General features: G+C 39.5%; 2 protein-coding genes across 5 annotated transcripts in view; one reads left to right on the top strand and one right to left on the bottom strand.

Moving 5' to 3' along the window:
- The window catches only part of macrod2 (mono-ADP ribosylhydrolase 2), a 403,284-nt gene that overhangs the window by 74,907 nt on the left and 305,316 nt on the right, over positions 1-23,061 (top strand). The window lies entirely within an intron of this gene.
- On the bottom strand, positions 5,205-15,210 carry flrt3 (fibronectin leucine rich transmembrane 3). Its single transcript, XM_017412990.2, has 3 exons — positions 14,933-15,210; positions 9,146-9,890; positions 5,205-8,390 (listed from the first exon to the last, which is right to left on the bottom strand). The coding sequence occupies exon 3, from the start codon at positions 8,346-8,348 to the stop codon at positions 6,396-6,398; it is 1,953 nt and encodes a 650-aa protein (XP_017268479.1). The 5' UTR covers positions 8,349-8,390; positions 9,146-9,890; positions 14,933-15,210; the 3' UTR covers positions 5,205-6,395.

The following is a 23,061-nucleotide window of genomic DNA, read 5'->3' as shown; positions in this document are numbered from 1 at the left end:
GTGGTTTCAGGTCACTGAGTAATGTGAAGAGATGGAGAGGGTCCTGGCCTGGAGGTTGGGGGGAGCCAGTCATAGATGGAGGAGAGAGGACAACACCCCCACATAGGGCCCCATCACTCACACTGACACGTCTCTCACCATACAGTGTTTTCACCCCCTCCGCTCTTTTACTGCCAGAACAGATTGCTTGTGACCGAAAGCAGCAATGTCACATGTGACAGTCGAGGGACAACTGGGCAGACAGGAGGGGATGACTTCAGGCTATTTTGTTTTTGTATATATCAATCAGTTTGTTTGACTGTTTATGCTAATTAGACGAGGTGACAGTGTGCACTGGTTCACATGAAAGCATAACTAATCAGAACAACTGTAACAATCATAATTACGTAAACATAGAACACTCACAGATGGAGGCATTCGCATGGGTTAGCATGAGCCTTTCTGTGTCAAATGCAATCATGAATGAGCGATGAAGATGGATTTGAAACTGAAAAAAACCTCCTAATCACAATTTATTCAAAATTGTCCTCTGTGGTTACTTTTAGAATGAATGTTATTAAAAAAACGACATTTATTCCTCGCCACAGAAGGCGAAGGTGGCCCATTAGGTTGTTGCTTGTATTTATTCATGCACACATTTATGTGTCTGTTACCAAAATATCTTATGGACCATTGGATGAATTTTCATTTAACTTGCAGACAATCATTGGATGTACAACTGATAAACCTTTGGAGTCAGCCAGATTCAAGATGGCCACGGCAGCTAGTAACTCCAACATGACAGCACAGAAATGGCTGCAACTGATCATCAAGGCATAACTTTGTTTAAAAATTTTACCATTAACTATTTGGAGTCAACTCTGTCTGACTGTTAGCAAAATATTTCATGAACCACTGGATGGATTTTAATGAAACATTCAGAAAATAATCATTGAAGTCAATTCGGTTCAATATGGCTGTCACAGCTAATTAACATAAACCAGCACAGAAATGGTTATAATTCAATCAATTTTCAGATATTGAACTAAAACCTGGTGTGGTGGAAGCTGAGTTATTCACAACCCATTCTTTAAACACTCACTGATTGCACAAGGTCTCTTTTTTTATAATTTTCCATTAACTCTGCTGTCAACTCGCAGTCTGAGCTTGGTATCGTGTGATATTGCATGAGATTGCGCATAACGTCATTTTCAAGGTTTGACCAAAACGTTTTTGACAGTCTCGTCATTTTTCAACAGATGATCTAAAGAGTCTAACACTCTGGCATGAAAGGCGGCAGGCGATATGCATTCCTTCAAGGAATATTAGGCCTTATTTTCTGTTTTTGCTGTTTGCAGACAAATTATTTATTGAGGCAAAACATTCAGAATATTTAAGAATTTAAATTTGATTTATTTGTTGCTCTTACAATAAATAGGAGAAAAATGTCACTGTTTGTATCACTAATGATGATAACATTAAGGGTTTGTCAGAAAGCGAAATCAGTCTGTGTTGTATGACTTTGTGCTCTTTAAGTTATACTTTACATAGATTTTCATTGAAAGGTTGATTTGTTTGTATCAAGGACATTCACTGTTCACTGGAGCAATTTGAACGGCATACATTGGTTAACAAAGAGCGTTCATCGGAGGATTCACAGCTGTCGCTTTCATATCTCATATATTTACGCATTACTTCAAAATTTACCTTGGTGGCACAAGTACAGATTTAGTGGCAGGCCTTAAGGCCTTGGCTTGACTTATGTTATCAGCATTGCTCATTAATCTGTGGCTCTGTTTGATGTGTGTTCTGTATCCAATTTGATGTGAGGGAGAGAAAACCTCAAGCACCACTTTTTACTTTTTGTTTTATGTGTGTGGTTGTTTTCGAGATGCCAGTTTCTGTTAATGAAACATGTTTTTCTTGTTTAAAACAGCTGTTCCTATTCTGGGCTAAACTATTTTAGAACAAAATGTTCCTTCTTTTTGAGTTTACCAAGTTATCCCCTCCGACTATTTACCTTTTGATCATTTTAAAATTGCTGATTTGTTTGTTGATAGGGTTTACATTTTGCTGAAGAAATCATTTTCATTCCCGGGCTCGAAGGTTGCAAAAGTCACGAAAACTGGCAAATAAATAAATAAATACAAATAAAAAGTAAGAAACAAAATCTGCACAGTATTTTTCTCATAGTAATGGTAAAGGTCTACGTGAATTAAAAATTTGGGAGTTGTTTACCCACACAAACAGCTGACTGAAAATAGATCAAACATTAGACTTACCGGCCATATTTGTCTACTGCCAGTCATGTGACTCAAGCTTCCACATGGTTTTCATTGAATTCAGACAAGTGCTAAACCCACTTAATTGGACCCACATTTCACAACTGCATATCAGTATATCTGCAAAAACTAGTGGAGTAAACTCTTTCAAACTGCACCATTACCCTTTTTAGGTTTGATTTCATACTTTGCAAAGAATACCTTTGACATCAAAATCAAGATTAATCAAGGTGATATATTAGAAATAGTGTGTGTTTTGTGTAGTTCTGAAGCCACTTTAACCATTAGAGAAACATTTGACCTTTCTTCAAAGTGATATTCCCTTAGTTGCTCTTAAGAATGCCGCATAATGAATGCCAGAGGCCTTTTCTTGAGCGGAGCATCCTTACGGTGGACAGGTTGTCTATCAAAATCCCCGATGAGTGGCTTTGTTTTTCTGGGCACTGATATACATAAATTTTTCATCTACTGAGATTCTTGAACTGAGACTGACCTGCCCTTGTTGACCTCTAATCAGTCATAGCCTGTACTTTTTGATCCTAGTAATGGTGCTGATGGAGAAAAACCATACATGGCTACTGCATGGGCGAGGTCACCCAGGGGTGTTCTGATGGGAGCATCTATAGGAATGCAAATGTGACCGACTGCCTGACCAGAAGATTACAATAGGAATAACAGGAGCTTGGGGCAGACGGTGCAGCTGCCCCATTAGCTTTAATCACTGAGCAACACAAAAGAAAAACATAATCAAGCTGTGTGTCCATGTCACAAAAGAGACAAATGCACGAGGCAGCTTGTGTTGTTTAGAGCACTGTCTGACCTCAGGGAGAACTTGACAGTGATTAAAGAATCCTTCAAAAGGACAGATGGGTCAGGGGGTCATGAGTGATAAGTGAGGTCACGGAGGATTGTCAGGAGTTTTGTTCATCAATTTTGTCTCGAACTTTGTTAAACCGAAATGCAAAAATGCGGCTCCGTTTTATCTTTTATTTTTCAGTGAAAGTTGTAACAATAGCACGCTTCTTTCAACAATTTAACTAAGCTGTAATTTATCACTCAGGTGTGTGAATTTGTGGGAAAGGCTTGCTCATTCTCTTGAAAAGGGATCAACGTGCTGTAGTCACTTCAGACTCATTTACTTCACCTCAGGAGCAACAAAAGAACACACAAAAGATTGCCTCTTTAGGGAATTGCAGTGAACTCTTCATGTTGGGGCTCCCGGCCCAAAAATAAATCTTAAAACATTTCAAGAGGTTCTTATCATTACTTAATATTAGGATACTCAAAATGCTGTACTTTCCCATTCTTAAAATCTGTGAAGACAGCTCAGTCATCGGTGAGAATCTGAGGCTGCAAGAACAGCTAGAATCTCTGACTTTTTTTTTTTTTAGCTATAGCCTATAATAGAAATTATTTTTTAAAAAAGTTGTTTTTTTTGTTAGCTGTAACCTACATGCCCACTGCTGAATGTTAAAGCAATAATGTTTTTGCTTGTGAGTGTGTGTTCATTTCTGTCGAGTTATCTCATGAACCACTGAATGGATTTTAATGAAACTTTCAGGAAATATTCATTGGATGTACGTCTACAGCTGATGGTCTTTTGAAGTCAACCCAATTCAAGATGGCTGCCACAGCTTAGCAGCCTTCGCCAACATCCAGCCAGTGTTAGATGTTGAGCTAATTTTGTGTGATAGTAGCTGAGATTTAGCTTCATCACATACTCTGAGTGCTAACAGGTTATAAAGGATCTCACGTCACATGAGATTGTGCATAAGGTCATTTACCAAAATGGCTGTAACTCCATAAGATGATTTCTGAGTAAAACTCTTGCATTACAATCAGTGGGCAGTATGCATTTCTTCAAGGATTGCTAGCCCTTTTAATTTTGAAAACTTATGACTGAAACAAGACAAAACTTAATATATGTCAAAGAACCCAAGCAGTTGACAGAAATAGTTTCCAAGTGAGTGCTATCTTAAGTTATCGTAGTCAACTATACTGTTGACTATGATATAATTACACAGAAATACTATATAATTAAGGTTTGGACCGCCTTTTTCAGCTTTGTAGAATCTTCCTTATTTAAGGTTTATAGTGTTCTGGATGTATGAATGTGATATAATGCTTTTCTAAGGCATACAGAGTACTTTGATATTATTATTTTTTTTGTTTTGAGTAATGAGAAGCTGTAAAGTTTTAAATTAATCTCCTTTCATTAGATTAGACATAACTCTACTTTGGCTGGAACATGCAAAATGACCTAATTTTCTGTATCACAGCGATTGCATGTATACTATTTAATGGACCTCTGCCAGTGTGAGCTGCAACCACGTCATTAAGTGTGCCGCCAAGGGCAAAGTAGACTCTCTTCTCTGGGGAGCTTGGCATCTCCTGTAGGGTCTGCCTGTACCAGCCTCCATATGGTGGGCTTGTTGTGTGCCTGGTGCCTGGGAAAATCATAAAAACTCTAGAGTCCAGGGTCTCCACTGGCCAGTCTCTGCTCCATCGTGATAATTCTCCCTCTGACCAATCTGATAAGTTACACATGACTTACCAGAATGAAAGAACAACTGCAGCCCCAAGCTGATGTTGCTCTGTACACAGCCCACAGTGTGGAAAACTGGATTTCAAGAATAATGGGTCTTAACTTGATAGGGTCGCTTATTGTATTAGGGGAGATTTAGCTTTTAAGGCCAAGATGTTATATGTTAGAGGTCAAAAATGGTGTCTGTTGTGTTTTCTATTTATTTATTTGCTTTGTTGTTAAGTTGAAATGTGAATAGGTCTCCTGTAGACTTCCTGTTGACTGTATGGCACTTAGATGGTAATCTCTTGAGTACAAAATAATTATATTAAAAAACTGAGCAGCTGAAAACAGTGAAATATTTCATTGAACAAAATTATTCAAATGATTGTTTTAGTGCAGGTTTTTAGTAATCGAGTTACGACAGGGAAAAGTTTTTTTGTCCACTTTTATTCTTTAATATGACCAATATTTTCATATTCAAGTGTGTATGAAAAAAAGTCACTGGTTTTCTTAAAAAGCTAAATACAATAAGCATTAGATCAAGGCACATACAAGACTGGCCAAAGGGCATACAATGCACTTTGGTTTTCAAATGTAAAGAACCTTTAACTTCAAATTGTGGCAACATAAAAGTGTGTCCATTTGAAAAATAATACAAAACAAGATTCAGAACAAGGAGTTGCTGACACCATGGAAATTCTGATAACAGCCAACAAGTTTTGTCTTTTTTCTTTGGCCTGAGGACTAGAATGACGTATGGTACATGGTACTAAAGAATGCCGCCATTGTCGTTTGGCCATTGTTGGCTTGTACAAATAGTTAGTGTGGGGGGAGATCTGTGTCAGCTTGACCTCTACTTGTATAAGGACTAGAGAGCTCCTTAAGGTTGATGTGCTTTATGCCCTGTGCTGTGGCCTACAATCCTATCAGTAACATTGGAACCCTGCTTTGCTGTTTCGTCTTCTTGCGAATAAAACTAAATAATGCATTGAGCAAAGCAGAAACAAAAAAATCATGGCACCTTATCTTTAGTTATTCATAACCACACATTAGGTGAATACTAGAGAAAAAAATTCTTGGTCCATAGTAAGTGGTGATAGCTACTGACTGCTCATTTTTTTAGAGGACAGCATGCCTGCTTTGTGAGTTAGTTGTTCATCTGTGCCTTAGTTTTTCATCTCGCCATTTTTTTGCCTTTTTGTTTTTCTAAACAGCCACAAAGGTAAAAGAATGACCTGTGCTTATACTACAAGGTTTCCTAAAGTCTGATTGTTCAACACAGCAATGAAAACCCACTTTCACAGTTGACAAGTCATCATATCTTAATAGAACACAGAGTTTCTTTTGTTGGTTGATAACCTTAAGCAAAGGAAATACAGTACAAATTACTACAAACCCCTAAAATATAGAAGTGCAGGTAGTTATTCACTGATAGTTCAGTGATGGCCTGCAACCGGAACGTTCTCAATCTTCATAAAATGTCCTTAAATATAAATTATATGGCAAATGTACAGAACATTGCGTCCTTAGTTCTATATATCCAGTGTTTTGTAAAAGTCTTGCCACTTTGTTTTAGTCACACACTCCTCGCATGTCCGTGGGCAATATCATGAATGGGAATGATCTGAATCTGGTATTCCACTGTCTCTGTAGCTCCTGTTGTTAATGCTGTTGTCAGTATGCGGGCTTTTGTATAAACTTAAGCCATTCGGTGGAAAAATTGTGTGTATCACAAACTCCTCCTTGGACACAGGCAGGTGATTTATAGGTATCATTTGAAAAGAAGTTTCTCTTATTTCTAGAATGGAGTTGTCCTTTTTAGTGCCAGCCTCAGCGTAGTCATCCTTTCTCCGACGGCCCTTATTATAGGTGCAGTTCCTGGAAAAAAGTGAACCATTCCTGTGGACATACCAGCACACCAACGCCAACATAATTATTGCCAAAAGAGCCACAGCCCCTCCGATGATGGCAGCCAAAGGCAGACTGGAATTTTTGTAAGGCTCTTTCTCCTGCTCTCGGTTTAAAGTTGTGGTCGGGTGGTATGGTTTGTGAGATACGGTCTCCGTGTCAATGCAAACAGGGGTCTCGTCTGACAGGTAAATATTGCTGGTCTCCATGGGAACCATGCATATTCTATAGGAGGACTCTGGCTCCAGCGCAGTGAGCAGATACTCTGTTTTCTCTCCCTGCACAATGGTTTCAGTGATGGATCCAAAGGCGGGGCTGTGCCCCAGCTTCAGCCAACTGAGCCGCAGGGCAGTCATCGGTTGAGACACTCTCCATGATATATGTATTGCATCTGCACTACTTGATTTCACACTGATGGTGATGATCTTTCTGCCTGAAGAGGTGGTAGTGCTGTGGTAATTCTTACTGATGTCGGGTCCTTTTACCACAGGCCTTTTAGTGACAAATAAGGGCCACTGGGGCTGTGATGGGCGTAAATTGTTGGAGACTGTGCTTGTCTCGTATGTGGAGTAGAGTTCCGAATCTGTGCACCCAAACATGTCTGTAGTTAGGTCCTTAATTGCCATGCCTTTGACCTTATCAGGACCCTGGCACATGAAGCCACGTACATTCACCTTTGATGGCAGCGACCGCAACCAGTCACGCACCCATTTCATTCTACAGTTGCATTGCCAGGGATTGTTTCGCAGCAACAGTTGAGTGAGATTGTCCAGATCTTCAAACACACCCTGTGGGAGACTGCTCAGGTTGTTACCAGACAGGTCCAGGCGGTACAGCTGCCTGAGGAAAGCAAAAGCCCCAGGTGGGACCCGGTTAATATGATTATCTTGTAGGCTGAGCTTTTCCAGACTGGTGCCTGGTAAGTTTGCTGGCGGCGATGTCAAAGAGTTCCTCACGAGCGAGAGCTCAGTCAGGTTGATCAGGTTGATGAAAGCCATCTCCCCAATCCCTCGGTTGTTGAGCAGGTTACCATCCAGGATTAGTCGTTTCAGGTTGATGAGATCTTGCAGCGACTGCTCTGAGATGGAAGAGATGCGGTTGTCATCAAATCGCAGCTCCTCAATGCTCATGGGTAGGCCTGAAGGAATGGCGCTAAGATGGTTTCGGGAGAGAAAAAGCAGTCTCAGGTGATTACTGTCCCTGAATGCACCCTCCTCTATGCTGACTGCTGATACAGAATTATCATCCAGGTGAAGTTCCTCAATATAGGGAATCTGGGCTAAAGAGGCATGGGTAATCATCCGAATGTTATTCTCCTGAAGGTGGAGCTCTTTTAGCCCAAGAGGAAGATTAGTGGGGAACTCATCCAGATTGTTGCAGTAAAGGTAGATCTTCTCCACGTATGTAAGTCTACGAAGCTCTGCAGGAATGCCTGAACTCTTAATGCGGTTGTTCTGCAGAAAGAGTACTGTAGCATCCTGGGGCATACCCGTAGGAATGGAAGTCAAGCCACGGTCATTACAGTATATGAAGGTCCCGTCACAGCGACAGGCTGAAGGACATGAGGCAGATGTGACCAAAGGGTTAGCAAGACCCAGCAGCAGCCCGATCCTGACAAGGAAGAGGATAAAGGACTTGCACTGACGTACCATCTTGAAGGTGCGTATCCTGGCAGTCTAATCACTCAAGAGGCCCTGGAGAAAAGAACAAAAAAAGATTTAAATTATAGTGTAAGGCCTTTTTAAGGGAGCCAAATTTCAGTTTTTATAATTGCAGTGTTTGAAAAACAGCCTACAGCACTTTTTAGATACTGCTGAAAGAATCAGTTTGTATTTTTCCATTAGAATGATATGAATTGATTAAGATGATTTCTACTGAGTAGAAAGATATAAACTGTTACCTAGAATTTTATCCATTGAAATATAAAGTTCCCAGAATTAAGTATTTAACAGCAAAAAAAAAACTGATCTGTTTTTGTTCTTTAAGTAAAAAACACTTAAAGCTATTTGAATCAAAAAAATTTGCCTTGACTTTGTCCTTCTGAATTATAAAAAGTAATCTGTGTTCAAGTTAAACACTTTTTCTGCATGAAGGCTGTCTTCTATTTGCACAGAGCATAAATGTGAAAAGAGTTAGGTTTGGTTGACAAACTACTATGTAACTGACACCCTTAATTCACCATCACCATTTAATGATTTGAGTATAACTAGTGTTTTAAAATAATAAAAAAGTGCTGACATTTATTGCTACTCTGAAAATTGTCTATATCAGTTGGCTTTCTGAGGTTACAAGATGATTTTGTAAAACTCTTTTGGTTACACAACATGTTGATTTATAAAAAAAATGAACTTTATATTTAATTAGGCTAATATTACATTTACATGTCAGCTGAAAGTAGTTGTCATATTAGTAAAGAGGAAAGACACAATGCTGTCTGTTTGTGCTGTACCTGATTTAGACGAGGCAGTAAATCTTCTTGCGGCCAAAAAAAAAATAAATAAATAAATAATGAGGGAAAGAAAAAAAACAATCAAGATTTCTTCTTAAATTTGCTCTTATCCTCTCTGAAAGAGAAAAAAGTTTGTCCAGGGGGTTTTCTTGTGATATCCTGACCTGGTCAGTGTTTGCTGAGCTGATCCTTGTTTGGACAATGACCTCCTCCGTGTTGTCAAAGGCTCATTCTTTGAATGCCTTTACCATAGCAGATAAGCCTGCACAAAAAAGCATCCTCACTCACTACAAAAGCCTGCGCTCTCAGGTGATATTAAAAATCCTAATGGCTGCTGCAATTGTCAAGCTCAACAGCCATATCAGCAAATTATTTTTTTTTGCGTGGCACAGTGATCCGTGTGTTGGATGGCATGAGCTTCAACAAAGGCTCCTTTCTGCCATCAGGCCCAGCAGACATGATGGGCTGACACAAAGCTGGTCTGAGCCATGCCAATCCCCTCTGCCACAGGCTCAATCCAGGCCTGTTCACTCGTCTTCAGGTAACCCAGAATCCTTTGCTCCCTCCTCGAGCCTGTACACACATTAATCCAGAGATCTGGTTCCTTTTCCTGAAGCAGATAACCAGGGTTCTCTTCGTCTCCAGGGAGCAAAAACAAGGCAAGTTGCTTATCCTTGTGGGTCCAGCCTCTCATGTATCTGCAGCTTGAGTCATGCTGTACCCTCCTCACACCTGGGACTTTATTCTGGAGGGAAAAAATAACACGAGGATAACTTATTTAGTCACATTCCTTTTCCTTCAAATTAGGAAACACTATACACACAAATTTGTGCTAATTTTGAGCAATTATTTAATTCTGGGAAAATCTAACTTTGAGAAATGTTTAATGCTGATCGTTGACCTTTTTATTGTGATTTTGTATTTAAAACCGCCCTTCCTTTATTGCTGTTGACCTTTTCCAGCCACTCTCCCTGACTGATTCTTTTTCGTCTATGGTGGTAGCAGAAAGAATGCCTGTATGCAAAATACGACTTTGATTTAGACCCCAAACGCAACAATGGCCGAGGGCGGAGCTCCTAAGCCCTGCTTGCTCGGGTTCAGAGCATAGCTGAACTTTTGAGTATTTTACAAGAAAATCCCGTGATTAAAAATAAAATGGTGTGTACTAGTGAGTAAACAGAACGAGTTCCATAAAATGGTGTGTACTAGTGAGTAAACAGAACGAGTTCCAATTTGTTACATGAGATAAAAGCAGATCCAATCAGATCTTAGTGATATGCACACCAGAAACAAATAAACGAATGAAATCATTTGAATGTCAGATGAAATGGACAATGACTGTTGCTTCTCTTCATGTTACACCCAGCTACTTCATGTGACCCCACACACACACACAATCCTTCCCAGTCTCTATTTACACCCTGAATGCTGTTTTTCTTGTGTAAGAATAGATTTCCTCTCCTTTGCCAAAGAAAATGTTACATTTTCTTTTACAACACAATAGCTTTGTGTTCATAAACGTAAGCATCCATGTGACCTGATGGCTGCCACTGCCTGCTGTAAAACATTCAAAGGTAAATTAGGAACAAGAGGCCCGGCCATTTAACAGTTGTAACCCCTGACAAGGAGAAGATTAGGGAATTGAGAGGCTTGTAACTTGATTACAAGTCCTGAGATGCTGTCTCATAATAACACCCCCCCTTCCTTCTGTTCCATCTAAACACGGGCTCTCAGTCCAGTATTACATTAGTAGTAGATTAGAGTCTCGGGGGGAGGAAAAAAAAGCACCAGATGCGACCTCGACTAACTTGTCGAATAAAGGAGTCTGACGAGGGAAAAAAGATTAAATACTGTAATGGAGTTTTTAGAAAATGGTGGGATGATAGAGGGATATGTGCCGCTTGTCTGCGGGAATGAACTTTTAATGCAGCACTTAGTCAGACATTTTCAATTTTAAATGGCCTTTTTTTACCTAAAAGTTCTCCGTCTTTTTGAATACTGCCAAGTATGTGTTTTTAATTGCATTTCTTGACATTCTAGCATTTGATAGAGAAATTATCTCTGCTTTTGTCTTATCATGCAAAGCTAGGAAAGCCTATCTGCAGTGGGGATGATAGACTTTTGCGGTTGTGACGCAGACTTTTTATTTACACAGAAGTGCACTTGTCATATGGTACATATTTGACCGCTGCAACTCTGTTAGATAACAGCCCTGACTCACTGTTTTGTCAATGGGGCAAGGGACGTTTATTAAATAACATGATGTAGCCTGTGATTTTTCACAACATGGAACTTGGTGCTTATTTTAAAGCAGCATATTTAGACCTAGATACTTGATTCCCCCTTTTTTTCCATGCTCATCGGATTTCAGGAGTGTGGCCCCTCTTCATTGTTCGTTACAAGGCAAGCATGTGGACCGTGTAGACTCACGGAGGGGGTTTGGGCTTTAAAACACTTTTACTCTGAAAATTTCAAACATCTTCTGCTTCGAGCTATGCATTAGGCAAGCTTCTTTACTGCTTTCACTCATTTGAACTCTCTTACTACATTTGTGTGCAAATAATTATTTTGCGAGCAATAGACGCTGAGTTAAACATTTTTAGTGATGGATGCCTTTCTCTATCGCTCTAATAAGTTTCGCCAGGAGGACGGAGGATTTCTCTCGCAGTTCAAGTGGATTCTGCTTCATTTAATCTGAACTGGCAAAGTTAAATTGACCATCCTGGAAAAAAAATATCCATAAGTATGTGTGTGTGTGTGTGCGCAGCTAGATACCTTTCAGTAGAGAGTGGGAGACTCGCACAAAGCTGGACTTTGATAGCCATTGTGAAGTGAACACGCATAAATGCACATTAGTCTGCAATAACAGAGACCGAGACTTTGTGCCCCCTAGTCATACACTCCAAGAGAAAGGCTTTTAGAAAAAAAAAAAAAAACCTCAAATAGAAACAATTTCATGCCTGTCAAAAGTACTGCAGAAAATAATGACTTTTACTGGGGTAAAATACAGAATAATATTACATCAACTGCATTTAAGGAGGAAAGAGCTGTAGAAGTTGTAATGGCTGACTTTTAAATTATTCATGAGCTCTGAAATTAATTTTAAACCACAGTAGAGCTCTCCACAGGGAAATCAATTTTGTTTGTATGTCATGTTGGTATTCACACTATAATTTACAATACAATTCTGAATTATGATTGATTACATAGAGCATAGTTGTTATTTTTTAACATTTTTTCGCCAGTATTGGTACAAAAAGTGTGTGTGTGAAAAAGCTAATAGTTTTGACTTATTTATTAATGTGTTATCATAAAAAATAAATAGAAGTCTTGGTTGGTTACAAGCAGAGCTAACCAGATATAAAAATGAATTTCTGTTTCTTATAATTGTGGGGTTTTCTGATCTGACTAGAGGCTTGTTTTTAGCTGTTTTCATGTGCTAGCAAATCTTTGTGATGCTTTAATAAGTTGGAAGACACTTGGCAGGGGTCTACTGTGCTGCCAGATCACAAAGGAACATTGAGGATTACATTTGAATCCAAAGGGACCCAGGACACGTTTCGGCCCGGGAGAAAATGGACAAAAATCTGCGAGTTTCTCAGATTTGGTATGTGGCCTCCTGGTGCTGTCTTTAGACGGGCTGAACAGATAATACTTTTGCTGGTCCATTAATAACATCTAGGCCTGGGACAGACGGGGGTCTCTCTTTTGTAGCAGCCTGAAAGGAGAGATCTGTAGCAGCTGCAATTGTTTTTCCCCACATGGGGGTGGTAGGCACTGCAAGATAAAAATATGTGTGTGTGTGTGTCTGAGGCGACCAAACACCAAGACATGAATGCTTATGTTAAGCTGCAGAAGCCTATCTCGGCGCAGGCCAGACACCTACCCAAAATAAAGGGATTTTGTTAACCTCCCTACTGATGCATTCAGTGTTTCATCTGAGTCATTCCCACAGTATTCAAGTTCTGCAGCAGGCTATGCACTTTCTCTTTAAGACGCCACTATAAAGTAATTTGTCTCGTTAGGCTTGGATTTTGTGTTGAAAAGGCATCTCGGTGTGAATAAATTATAAAAGGAACCGAATTGGGCCCCCTTAGAGCTGGCCTACAGTGATCAATCTGAAATATGTTTTATGAAAGTACTTTTTCTCCCCCTCCTGACCCAGTCATCTATATTTTATGCTTTAAATTTTCTAGACTTGGAGGATTCCATCTGTAGTGACCTGGTTAGCTGTTAATCTTCCATGTGAATTCCCTCTGAAAACAATTGACTGGGGACTTTAGCCTCGAGCAGCTATCAGACGAGAACTGGGCCTGTCTTCATGACTGCCATGTTTAACAAGCTATTTTTCCTCACTCAAAACAATGAGTTGCTATCACATTGCCTGAAAAACTGAAGTGATGTTTGCATCCACCACTGGAATCAGTTCACAGCTTATGTACAGCTATTATTTAAAGCCTGGCTGACCTTATCATCTCACGAAGATAAAAAGGCTGCGTTAAATTGGATTAACAACTGTCCCTGCCCTGGTGTTGCCAATAGGGATCCCACTTTATTGTACTGGTCTAATGGGATAAATATCAGTTTGTGTGATGGCAGAGGAGCGCGGGATTTGTTGGCATCACAGATTGACGTTTACAGTGAATAAATAATCAGTCAGTCGGTCATATGAGCTCGCAGGATTGTTTTTTCTGTACACTGCATTTATTTCTGAGTGCCTATTAATATTACTGCCATAGCTGAGCTGCAATTACATCCAAATGTCAGATTTTTTTTGTAGAAGGGTAGTTAAACGGTACGTTTGCTGAAAGGCTGTATCTAAAAGTGCAACCAGATATGAAACTTGAGTTGAATTTTGTGTATTTTGCTACACCCCATTTTGTGAACATATTAACTAAATTCCCAGCCAAATATGCTGGTTTTTATTTTTCCTGTGAATCATTTCTGATTTGACTGGTCCAGGCAGGCAGAGATGCTGGTCAGGCATTTAGTCTCTCCAGATGCCCCCCCCCCCACTTCATGTCCAGCTCCGCGGGATCTGCGCTGCAATTTCAGCTGCACACCGGGGGTGTCTGCTCGGGCTGCGACACCGAGGCTGCACCAGACAGCACCCCCACCACCACCACCACCACCACACGCACTAATCCCTTCAAGTTTGCATATATTCACCACAGAGCAGCCCCCCCATTTATTCAAGGATGTCAAAAGAGGTAAAAATGGTAAAATAGTAAAGGGATTTCAGTGGTCCTGGTGTTGTCTCGGACGTTAAACGCACCTCTCTGCAGCCGTGGAGAAATGTGATCAAACAGGAATTGAATGCGTCTGAAATGCTGTGGTTTCTGTTAGAAATGAAAGGGGATGCAGTGCGGGATCCAAGCAGAAAGTTGCAGGAAGGGGACGGGCTGCATGACAGATATTTCTTCCTCATTTCTGATTAGTTGAACAAAATGGTGAGAAGATTTACTTTGGTCATTTAGTTTTTTTGGAAGAAAGCTGCACTATTTAGAAAATAATAATAATAATAAAAAATTCTGTAATCTTAGCCACTTTAGAGATAAAGCAAGAGCCCATATTTAATTATTGACTGGGCCAAGCGCTTCGGGGGGGATCTGTGAATAAAGAGAATTAAGCTGTTTTTATTTATTTTTTATTTTTTATTCACACAACTACTGCCGATTCTCCAGCACTTTCAATCATCTGGATCTGGGGGGTGGAAAAAATCCCAAAAAAGAGGAAAAAAAACCAACATTCCCAATAGAACTGTACCAGCAAAGAACGAACACTTACCTCTTTAATCAACCCCCCAAAAGAAAAGTAACAGGTATCCTTTTAAATTGTGGCTCAAAGCAGGAAAATAGTAATCCAATCCAGGCTTTGAAGATTTAAAGGCAGATCCAAAAACACAAAGAAGCTCCTCATTCACAAGGATAGAGCTGTTAGTTTATCTGCAGCAGCACTGCTGTTTGGTGGTAGCTTCCCCTCTCTCTCACACACACACATACACACACAATCAGCAGGCTGTGAGAGGACATGGGTGCTGGAGTGGACCTCAGTACAAATGTGGAGTTGTGTGCACCTCTAGCTTTGCTTCAATAGAGAGCTGATGTCATCCGGAGGAGGGGCTTCCTTCTCTGAGGCTGTCTCTCTCTCTCTCTCTCTCTCTTCCTCTCTGTTTTGGAGATGCACTGTTGATCAGGAACACTAGGGGGAGTGGAGGAAAGAGGAAAGGCACTTCCTTGTCAGACGTGTGCACTTAACATGAGCCCATAATCAGACAACAAAAAACACACAAGTGGAAATGTGCTGAAGTGTGAATATGATGGTAAAAATGAGAAAAGCCTTTTCCTTCTTGTAGTGGTTCATTTCTGTGACACATCAAGTTTTCTTTACCTATTTCAGCCAGATGATGCCTGTCTTTTTTTTAGCATTAATGATGTTGTCGAACATTTTCAGTGATATTTATAGTAGATTTTTTTTTTATCCACTCTGGGATGTTTATCCTCTTTTTCAATATGGAAACAGAGGAGTTTAATATTTAGCTTTATTTAAAAAAAAACTGTTTATATCAAAATTGAAGTTGACTTTTAAAACTTTGTCGTCTTCTTTGTGTGAAGCACATAGCAGATAAGCGCTTCTAACGTTGACAGTTAATGAATATTGGATGATGTTGTCACAGCAAACCAGAATAATTCATGACAAGAATTTAGAGTTGTGCTAATTTCAGATATGTGGGTCTGTGTTTGTGGCTATGAACCTGTATGCAGGCGTACAATGTGCACGAGTGTATTAATACCAGAGATGTGCATTTTAATCAAAAACTCTATTCAAATTTGTCTGGTAATATTCATTTTTTCTTTGAATATTCAGTAGACCATTGATATCTTTTCTTATAGCCCTTTCAAAATAAACTATGATGACAGAAAAGGATGCTTGAGGTTGATTCTCTCATTTTATTTTGGAAGGAGGGGTGGACAATAGGTGTTTTGTTAAAAAAAGCAGTTTGGAAACAACTACCCAGTGCCGGCAGGGAGAAGGGGGAGAGAGTTGTTACCTTTTCAGGTTTTGCTAGACTTTTTGAATACTAGAAAAATCATTGCTTATCCCTGATTAATTCTTGGTAAACCTAAGTTGCTCTGACATACCTAAACTGTCTCTTGACCCTCTTTGGTTTCATGTTTAAATGAAGCTTTTGTTTGGAGCCAAAGCACGGATGAGAAAGGCTGTTAGTCAACATGTACACAGCAGAGCTGACCCAGCCAACACGCTCTTGTCCTGCATCATCTCCAGTGTTTCCCCCTCTGGCTACCTGACAAGTCGGACCCCCGCAGCCATGATCATGGAGCTGTGATGGAGCAGCTTTGTTCATGGGTTGTTGAATATCATCTTCTTGTTGATGCCAATGGGGATCAGTTCTGTGTGATTTATACAGCTTCCAGTGTAATGTGCAGACGCTGCTCACTATAGCCTGTTGATAATTACCTCAAGCCTCTCTTATTATTTGACTTTGAATGCCCGAAGGGTCTCTATTAATTTTCTGTAAACAAGCAGGTTTATTAGAGAGGTTTTATTCACTTGCTTTAGGGATGCTGAAATATCCACTGCTTTCTGTTTGTCACAACAGAGCAGCTGCCCTGTAATAATTGATGACAGCTAAAAAATTTAAAAAACAAAGGTGAGGAAAATACCAGTATAGTAGAAACTGAGTCAATTATATTTAATTTCTAATAATGTTAGCTGAAAGGGAAAAATTTGACTATAAGCAGAACGTTAAATCCATATATATTTGTTGCTTAATGATATAGCAATCAAATGAAAACTTCAGTACACAATACAGAGTTGACTGAAATAAAACCATTGCCAACAACCTGATTTTATATTTGGCCAGGGACAAAATCTGTTCCAGCTTCAGCTTCAACACAGCAGCACACGGTTTAAACCATGATTGCCATCTTAACTGGAGTGCCTAATTGAACAGACACTTAAGCCTGGAGCATCTGCCAAAACTACTTAGACCTCCACTGGAGGTTTTCTGATTTGTTTGCTTTCCAGCTGGAGTGACTCTCACTTTTGTTTGAAACACAAAGAGATTGTCAGACGAGCATTATCTGTCTGTCTGTATATTATGAATTTAACAACACAGCATAAACCCCCCCTCCAGAAAATTCTTTCGCTTAACCTGACTAGTCCAGGTGTTGCCTGTCCAAGACTGTGGGGTGAGGAAAGGTCAATCTTGAACATCCTGGCCTGATCCCCGTCTTCCTTCCATGGGACAGAGCAGAGAAACCGGTGTCTGACCTCAACATGGCTTCCTCTCCTAAATCGACTGCAGACACATCTGTCAGCGGCTGCTGATTGACCCTCTCTTAGACGTACAAAGAGCCCCACTGGAGGACGAAGGTGTAGGGTTTCTGTTATCTCAAGACCAGGGGAAATCTGTTGCCCTGTTAGTCTTTTGTTCAAGGGGGAAAGGTGCTCTCCTTTCCCAAGGACATGTACCAGTCTGTCTGGCTGGCTTTAGTGTTTAGACAACACAAAGATTGTTTCCTATTTTGTTGTGCCTCTTGAGTTTGCCTGGTGATAGTTTAAATCAGTTGTCAAGCTCGCCCTTGGTCAGGGTCTTTATCAGACTGTCCTTAGTCCAACTTTTGCCTCTCATAACATTCATTCAAACAGAAAATTGATTATCTTTTTTTTGTATGTGCAATGATCAATAGATGAGGCTCGCAGTTGGCAGACTGCGGTGCCCTACTTTGACTGTTGGCCAGGATACATAAACACAGTTGGGTTGGTTCTATGTAAGCTTTGAGCTGTAGTTGTTATTTTTACTTGCTCATTATTTTTTATTTATTTGCAACATAAGTTTAGTATTTATTGAAGAGTGCAACAGATTGTATAACTGTTCAGGGTCTCACAGAGGAAAATGGAGTGATTTCCAGCTCTCCTCCTCCATGCTCTGACTTGAATTCATTATTGACATTTGCATGTTCTCAACCAATGCCAAATTAAGGGAATACGTATAAGGCTGCTGCCAAAACTCCCGCTTTGTTTTTCATTTACCTTCTGCTTTATTTGCATATTCCTCCTCTACAGGCAATCAGCAATGATCTCTGCCGTGGGCCCTTCATTTTTGTGTTGCCATCCTGAAAGGCTGCTTTTCAATATCACAACAGTTAAAATTTGGTTTGTGAATGAGACGTGATGTCAGTTTTTCTGATTTGCAAAATGTGTGACATGAATAAAAAAAGCAAAGACACATTCAGTGAATGAGGAGAAACAGACAGCTGTTTGATTATTTTTTTATGGGAGCTTGTGTGAATGTAAATGTAGGTGTCATGATGTTGCCCAGAATGGATGCCAGCAGAAAGTTCTGACTGAATCTTTATGCAGATGTTAGTTACATGAGACAGCACCCTGCCATAGGCGTTATTGCTGACACGCTGTGCAGTATTGGTTTCCTGATGGAGATCCCAGATGTTTGGGGATCAGGTGACCCCCTTCCTCTCTCAGGACTTTGTTGCAGGCCTGATAAAGAATAAAACTAACAGTGGCTACGTGGTCCTCAGCCATTCGGGCTTTGTGTTTGCAGAAGAATGACAAGCCATGCAAAAAAGCTCAGTCGGCTGTTTTTTTCCTCTTTGTCATTTGTTTTCTTTGTTTTTGTGGTTGCTCCTGTTGTCCACACAGACACAGGAACTCAAGGATGAGCAAGCTCCAGAAAGTCTGTAAAGAGGGGTGGGAGCTGACTTGTCAACTTCAGGGACCTCCTATAGGTTAATGACCCCAAACACAATGCTCTGTGATCAGATCAGACAGACCACTCTTCCCCCACTGCACTAATCAGCACAATAAAGAGGAGAAAAGATAGAATTACCATACAGTGTTTTCACAGTTCAACATACATTGTCAATAAAGATAATTAAAGACCTTTTCTTTTTTCTTTATAACAGGTTTACTATTTCTGCACTGAAACTTTAATTTGCCAATTAACTGTCATTTTAACCATTGTAGTTAAACTGCTGCATTTATCCTCACAATGGACTCAATCTGATTGTATAAGTGCTGAGATAACCTTTAAAACAACATGTAGCTTTCAAACTCCTTAATTCCTTCAGTATATGAGTGAATATAAGGTTTTAGTCCTTCGAGATCATAAGCATGCATCTTCTGAGAAAGGTCAGTCGAAGTTTAGAGTTGTAAGGAGTGGAAGCCTGGACTAATGTTATCTGGGGAAACAAGTCTGCTCAAGATAAGATAAAACTAGATTATACAGTACCTCACAGACTGCATTGTTATGTCAGGAAGTATGTTTTTTTAGACAACAGTCTTTTTGGGTGAACAGAAGTTTTACTGAGCTGCCAACAAAGTGATCAAAGTGTTCACTTATCTGTGCAAAAGGTTTTCAGCAGTGGTTTATAATGTTTATTTTGAAGTTGCACGTCAGGAAAGGTTGATTGATAAATCTAAAACTGAAAAAAACAAACAAAAGCACACCTGTATATTTCACAAAAACTGTTATTCTCTTAGTTGGTTTTGGGTGGGTTTTTTAAAACAAAGAGTTGATTGCAAAAGTGCAGAATGAGATGAATTCACTGTGATGTAGTTAACATGTTACTCACATGGCTGATCACATGAGCAATCAGGTGTTCCTGCATCCAGAGAATAAACCTGTAGTCCTCTATCCTTTCTCATTTAAATGACTGAGACTATGTGCCAAGTTTGCCTCCTAAATCTGGAAGTTTCTTTCCACCACTAACTCTCACAGCCATGTATAATTTTGAAAATGCAAACTGTTATTCATTCTTGTCTGTTGTTGTTGCTTCAAATCATGGAATGGATACAAGGCTATAGTCTAATTTATATTAATAAAAGATGTTTAAAATGCTTCAGTTTTGCTCAACAATTACAATATATGAAACAATGGCTAATAGGTTTACCTTCATATTATCTGTGAAAACTTTGTTTACCCTTATGGCTATTTCAAAATGTCCATTTTCAAATAATCTAATCTTGTATTTATTTTCCACTGATGCAGGTACATTGTAACACAACTAATGCCCTTCAGAGCATTCTTTCTCTCTCATTATTAGTACCACTTCTGGCTGTCCTCAATGGAACGGTTCAGTATGCATTATTAGTGTTATTTATGACATGGTTCCACAATATGGTTAAGTTGAGCCCCACTTTAAGACAACTCTGGTCCTTCACAAGTTCACCTGTCAAGCAGCTACTTCCCGCTATGTGTGCTTGCACAAATGAAGTTGGTGTCATGAAACCAGCAAGCTGCTTCACACCTACTCACCAACTCGGCTCTGTGACTACCTCCTTGGTTGGCTCAAAAGTGTAACAGTGATGGGTCTGCATCAACCCTCCCTATGCCCCTGCAGTTATTTCACAAAATTACAGTGAGTGTTTAGTGAAAGGAGTTAATATAATGTTCCCTGTCAAACTTGGATAGGGATATGTTGGCATTTTGAGGTCTTCACTTAAAGTTATTCTGAAAGCTGCAGAGCTGGGAGCCCCTTCGCTAGCTTTAAATGTCACCTAAAGGTGTTTTCAGGTAACACCTTCAATCACCCCTGCAAGAGAAGTAGAGTCTACGCTTCGCTGTCTGAAACCAGCGCTCCAGTTCTCATCCCAAGTGGCTTGGATATCGGATGTCTTGTCTGCAGCCGGGAGCCACATTCAAGAGAGGCTTATACAAAGAGGTGAAGGGGGCAATTACAAGACTGTTTGAAATGAAAGGATGTTTATGACTTTGGTGAAAGAAATATTTGTCGAGCATCCACCCGCCAATCAACGACAGGGTGCAAGGTGTCTGAGGTGGAGCCGTCAACGGCACATTTTAGGCAAAACAGAAGTAGCTGGAATAGGGTCTATTTCTTTCCTTTTTTGAGGTGATTTGAGGTTAACTTTCTGCAAGACCAAGAGTATATTGGGTGTGCATTACACCAGAGGAACTGAGGATGAGGTTCAGGAGGGTTTCAGTTTCATCTACATGTGCATAAAATTAGTAAAGGTTCTAAGCTCTAATTATTTATTTTTCTTTATCCTTTAAAGCATGAAACTTAACTCAGTTTCTGTTTATTTTTCAATAGCTACCATATAAACAATTTAAACAAGTTATAAAACATCATGAAGGAGGAAGGATCTCATTAGTTTTCTTCCCTTTGGAGTTGATTACAAAGTGTTGCATAGCAAACTAAAACTTTTTTCATTACTATGAAAGAAGAGATTATATAAACTTTGTTATACTCTTTTTCTGTTTATCATTTGGCATTTTAACATGTAAATTCTTAAGTAATCTCAAGTAAACAATGGGAGAAGTAGATAAATTTATGTTAGCTGTGTATTTGTGTCCATGCACATAGGTATTTGTAAATATTTAGTCACACAGGTAAACGATAAAAGCCTGGGACTTATTTGCCTGCACTGTCCAGCAGTGTCTTATATGAACACCAAGGTGCAATGGGGTTAAAAGATGATGCACAGTTTATTCACATTTGAATCGATATCAGAGGTAGTCATTGCAACACTATAAGGACAAATTAGCACAGCAAATGTACGACTGTTATCAATTATACCTTTGAAACACCAGCTTGCTGTGAGGAAATGTACACTGTTATGCTGAGCCATCTGTTTGTTTTGTATGAACTACCAAATGTAAACAGTGGTGGTTTAATAAGTTAATTTTTGACTTTGACATGCATAAAAATGCCCAACTAGTAAAACTGTGATATTTTACATAAAGGAGTTGTATGAATTCCTGACTTGTAGGCTGACCCGTCAAAAACAACTAAAAGTTTTGGTAAATTAAGCTAGATGTGCTTTCAGTAGATGGGTTCTTGAGGCAATAGAAGTTTCATCACTGTAGCCATCATCAGTCACAAAAGCAATATTGAGAGTAAAATATACATTTCAACAGTGAACGGGAAAGAGGAGAGCTTTGCTGCCAGACTATCATGACCATTTCTGCTGTTTTCTGTGTAAGTGTGAAAATAGTTGTGATTTGAAACGGAAATGGCCCTTTTTTGGCAGAAAGCATCAGAGGTGCCTTCATTAAGTCTCAGAGTTGCATTGTAAATGGCTGCCAAATACACTTTAAAAAGGTTACTCCTAATGAGGAAATTGCCAGCATTTCCTATTTAGTAACATTCATCATTGTGACTGTATTTTTTTTCAAAAACCTTCTCTTTCATGTCCAATTTAATCACTGCTTCATGGCAGTGCATTATCTTCTATAATCCTTCAAACTTAGTTTTAATTACTTCATAGTTATTAGCTGTATTCTCTGACTCTTGCATCTTTAAATCTGCCACAGAAGTGCTGAAAAACAGTTTTTTAATGCACTGTAGTGTTCTACCTATGCTCTTTTTTATTTTAAAAATGTTTTGAATCTAATTTTACAATTTTTTTTTATCCCATTATTCTTTAGTCATTTTTTTAAAATACAACTTTTGTCTCTCGATGTACCGGTGACCTAATTTTCTTGTTGAGATCATTCATTATCATTTTAAGCAGCCTTTTCTTTATTCATGCGCATCACCTGAGTATAGTCTATGGGAAGGCTTGGATCCATATTGATAGAAACCCCATGGAAATTAGACAGTGTTTAAGCAATGTTTTAAACATTGTGCTACTTGGTTTAGAACTGCTATTTCTTTTCATAGTTTGCAAAAAAGTGAAGCCAAAATTCTGCCAAATCCATTCAAGCACAGTGTTCCATCTAGCAGCAGTCGCCCCCAGCTCTCCCAGGATAGGGAAAACCCAGAGGAGGCTCCATTTAACCCCTTAGGATTAGCGCTCATGCCTACTTTAGCACTAGTAAAAGGGAAAACGTCTCAGCACATTGAGTCAACAGGGACTCGGGCTTGCTCTGCTGGCTTCCCACACAAAAATGGACAATGGGGGGGAGGGAA

This window comes from Kryptolebias marmoratus, linkage group LG22, assembly GCF_001649575.2.
Source record: "Kryptolebias marmoratus isolate JLee-2015 linkage group LG22, ASM164957v2, whole genome shotgun sequence".
Classification (NCBI taxonomy): Eukaryota; Metazoa; Chordata; class Actinopteri; order Cyprinodontiformes; family Rivulidae; genus Kryptolebias; species Kryptolebias marmoratus.
This window is presented reverse-complemented; position numbering and strand designations above follow the sequence as displayed.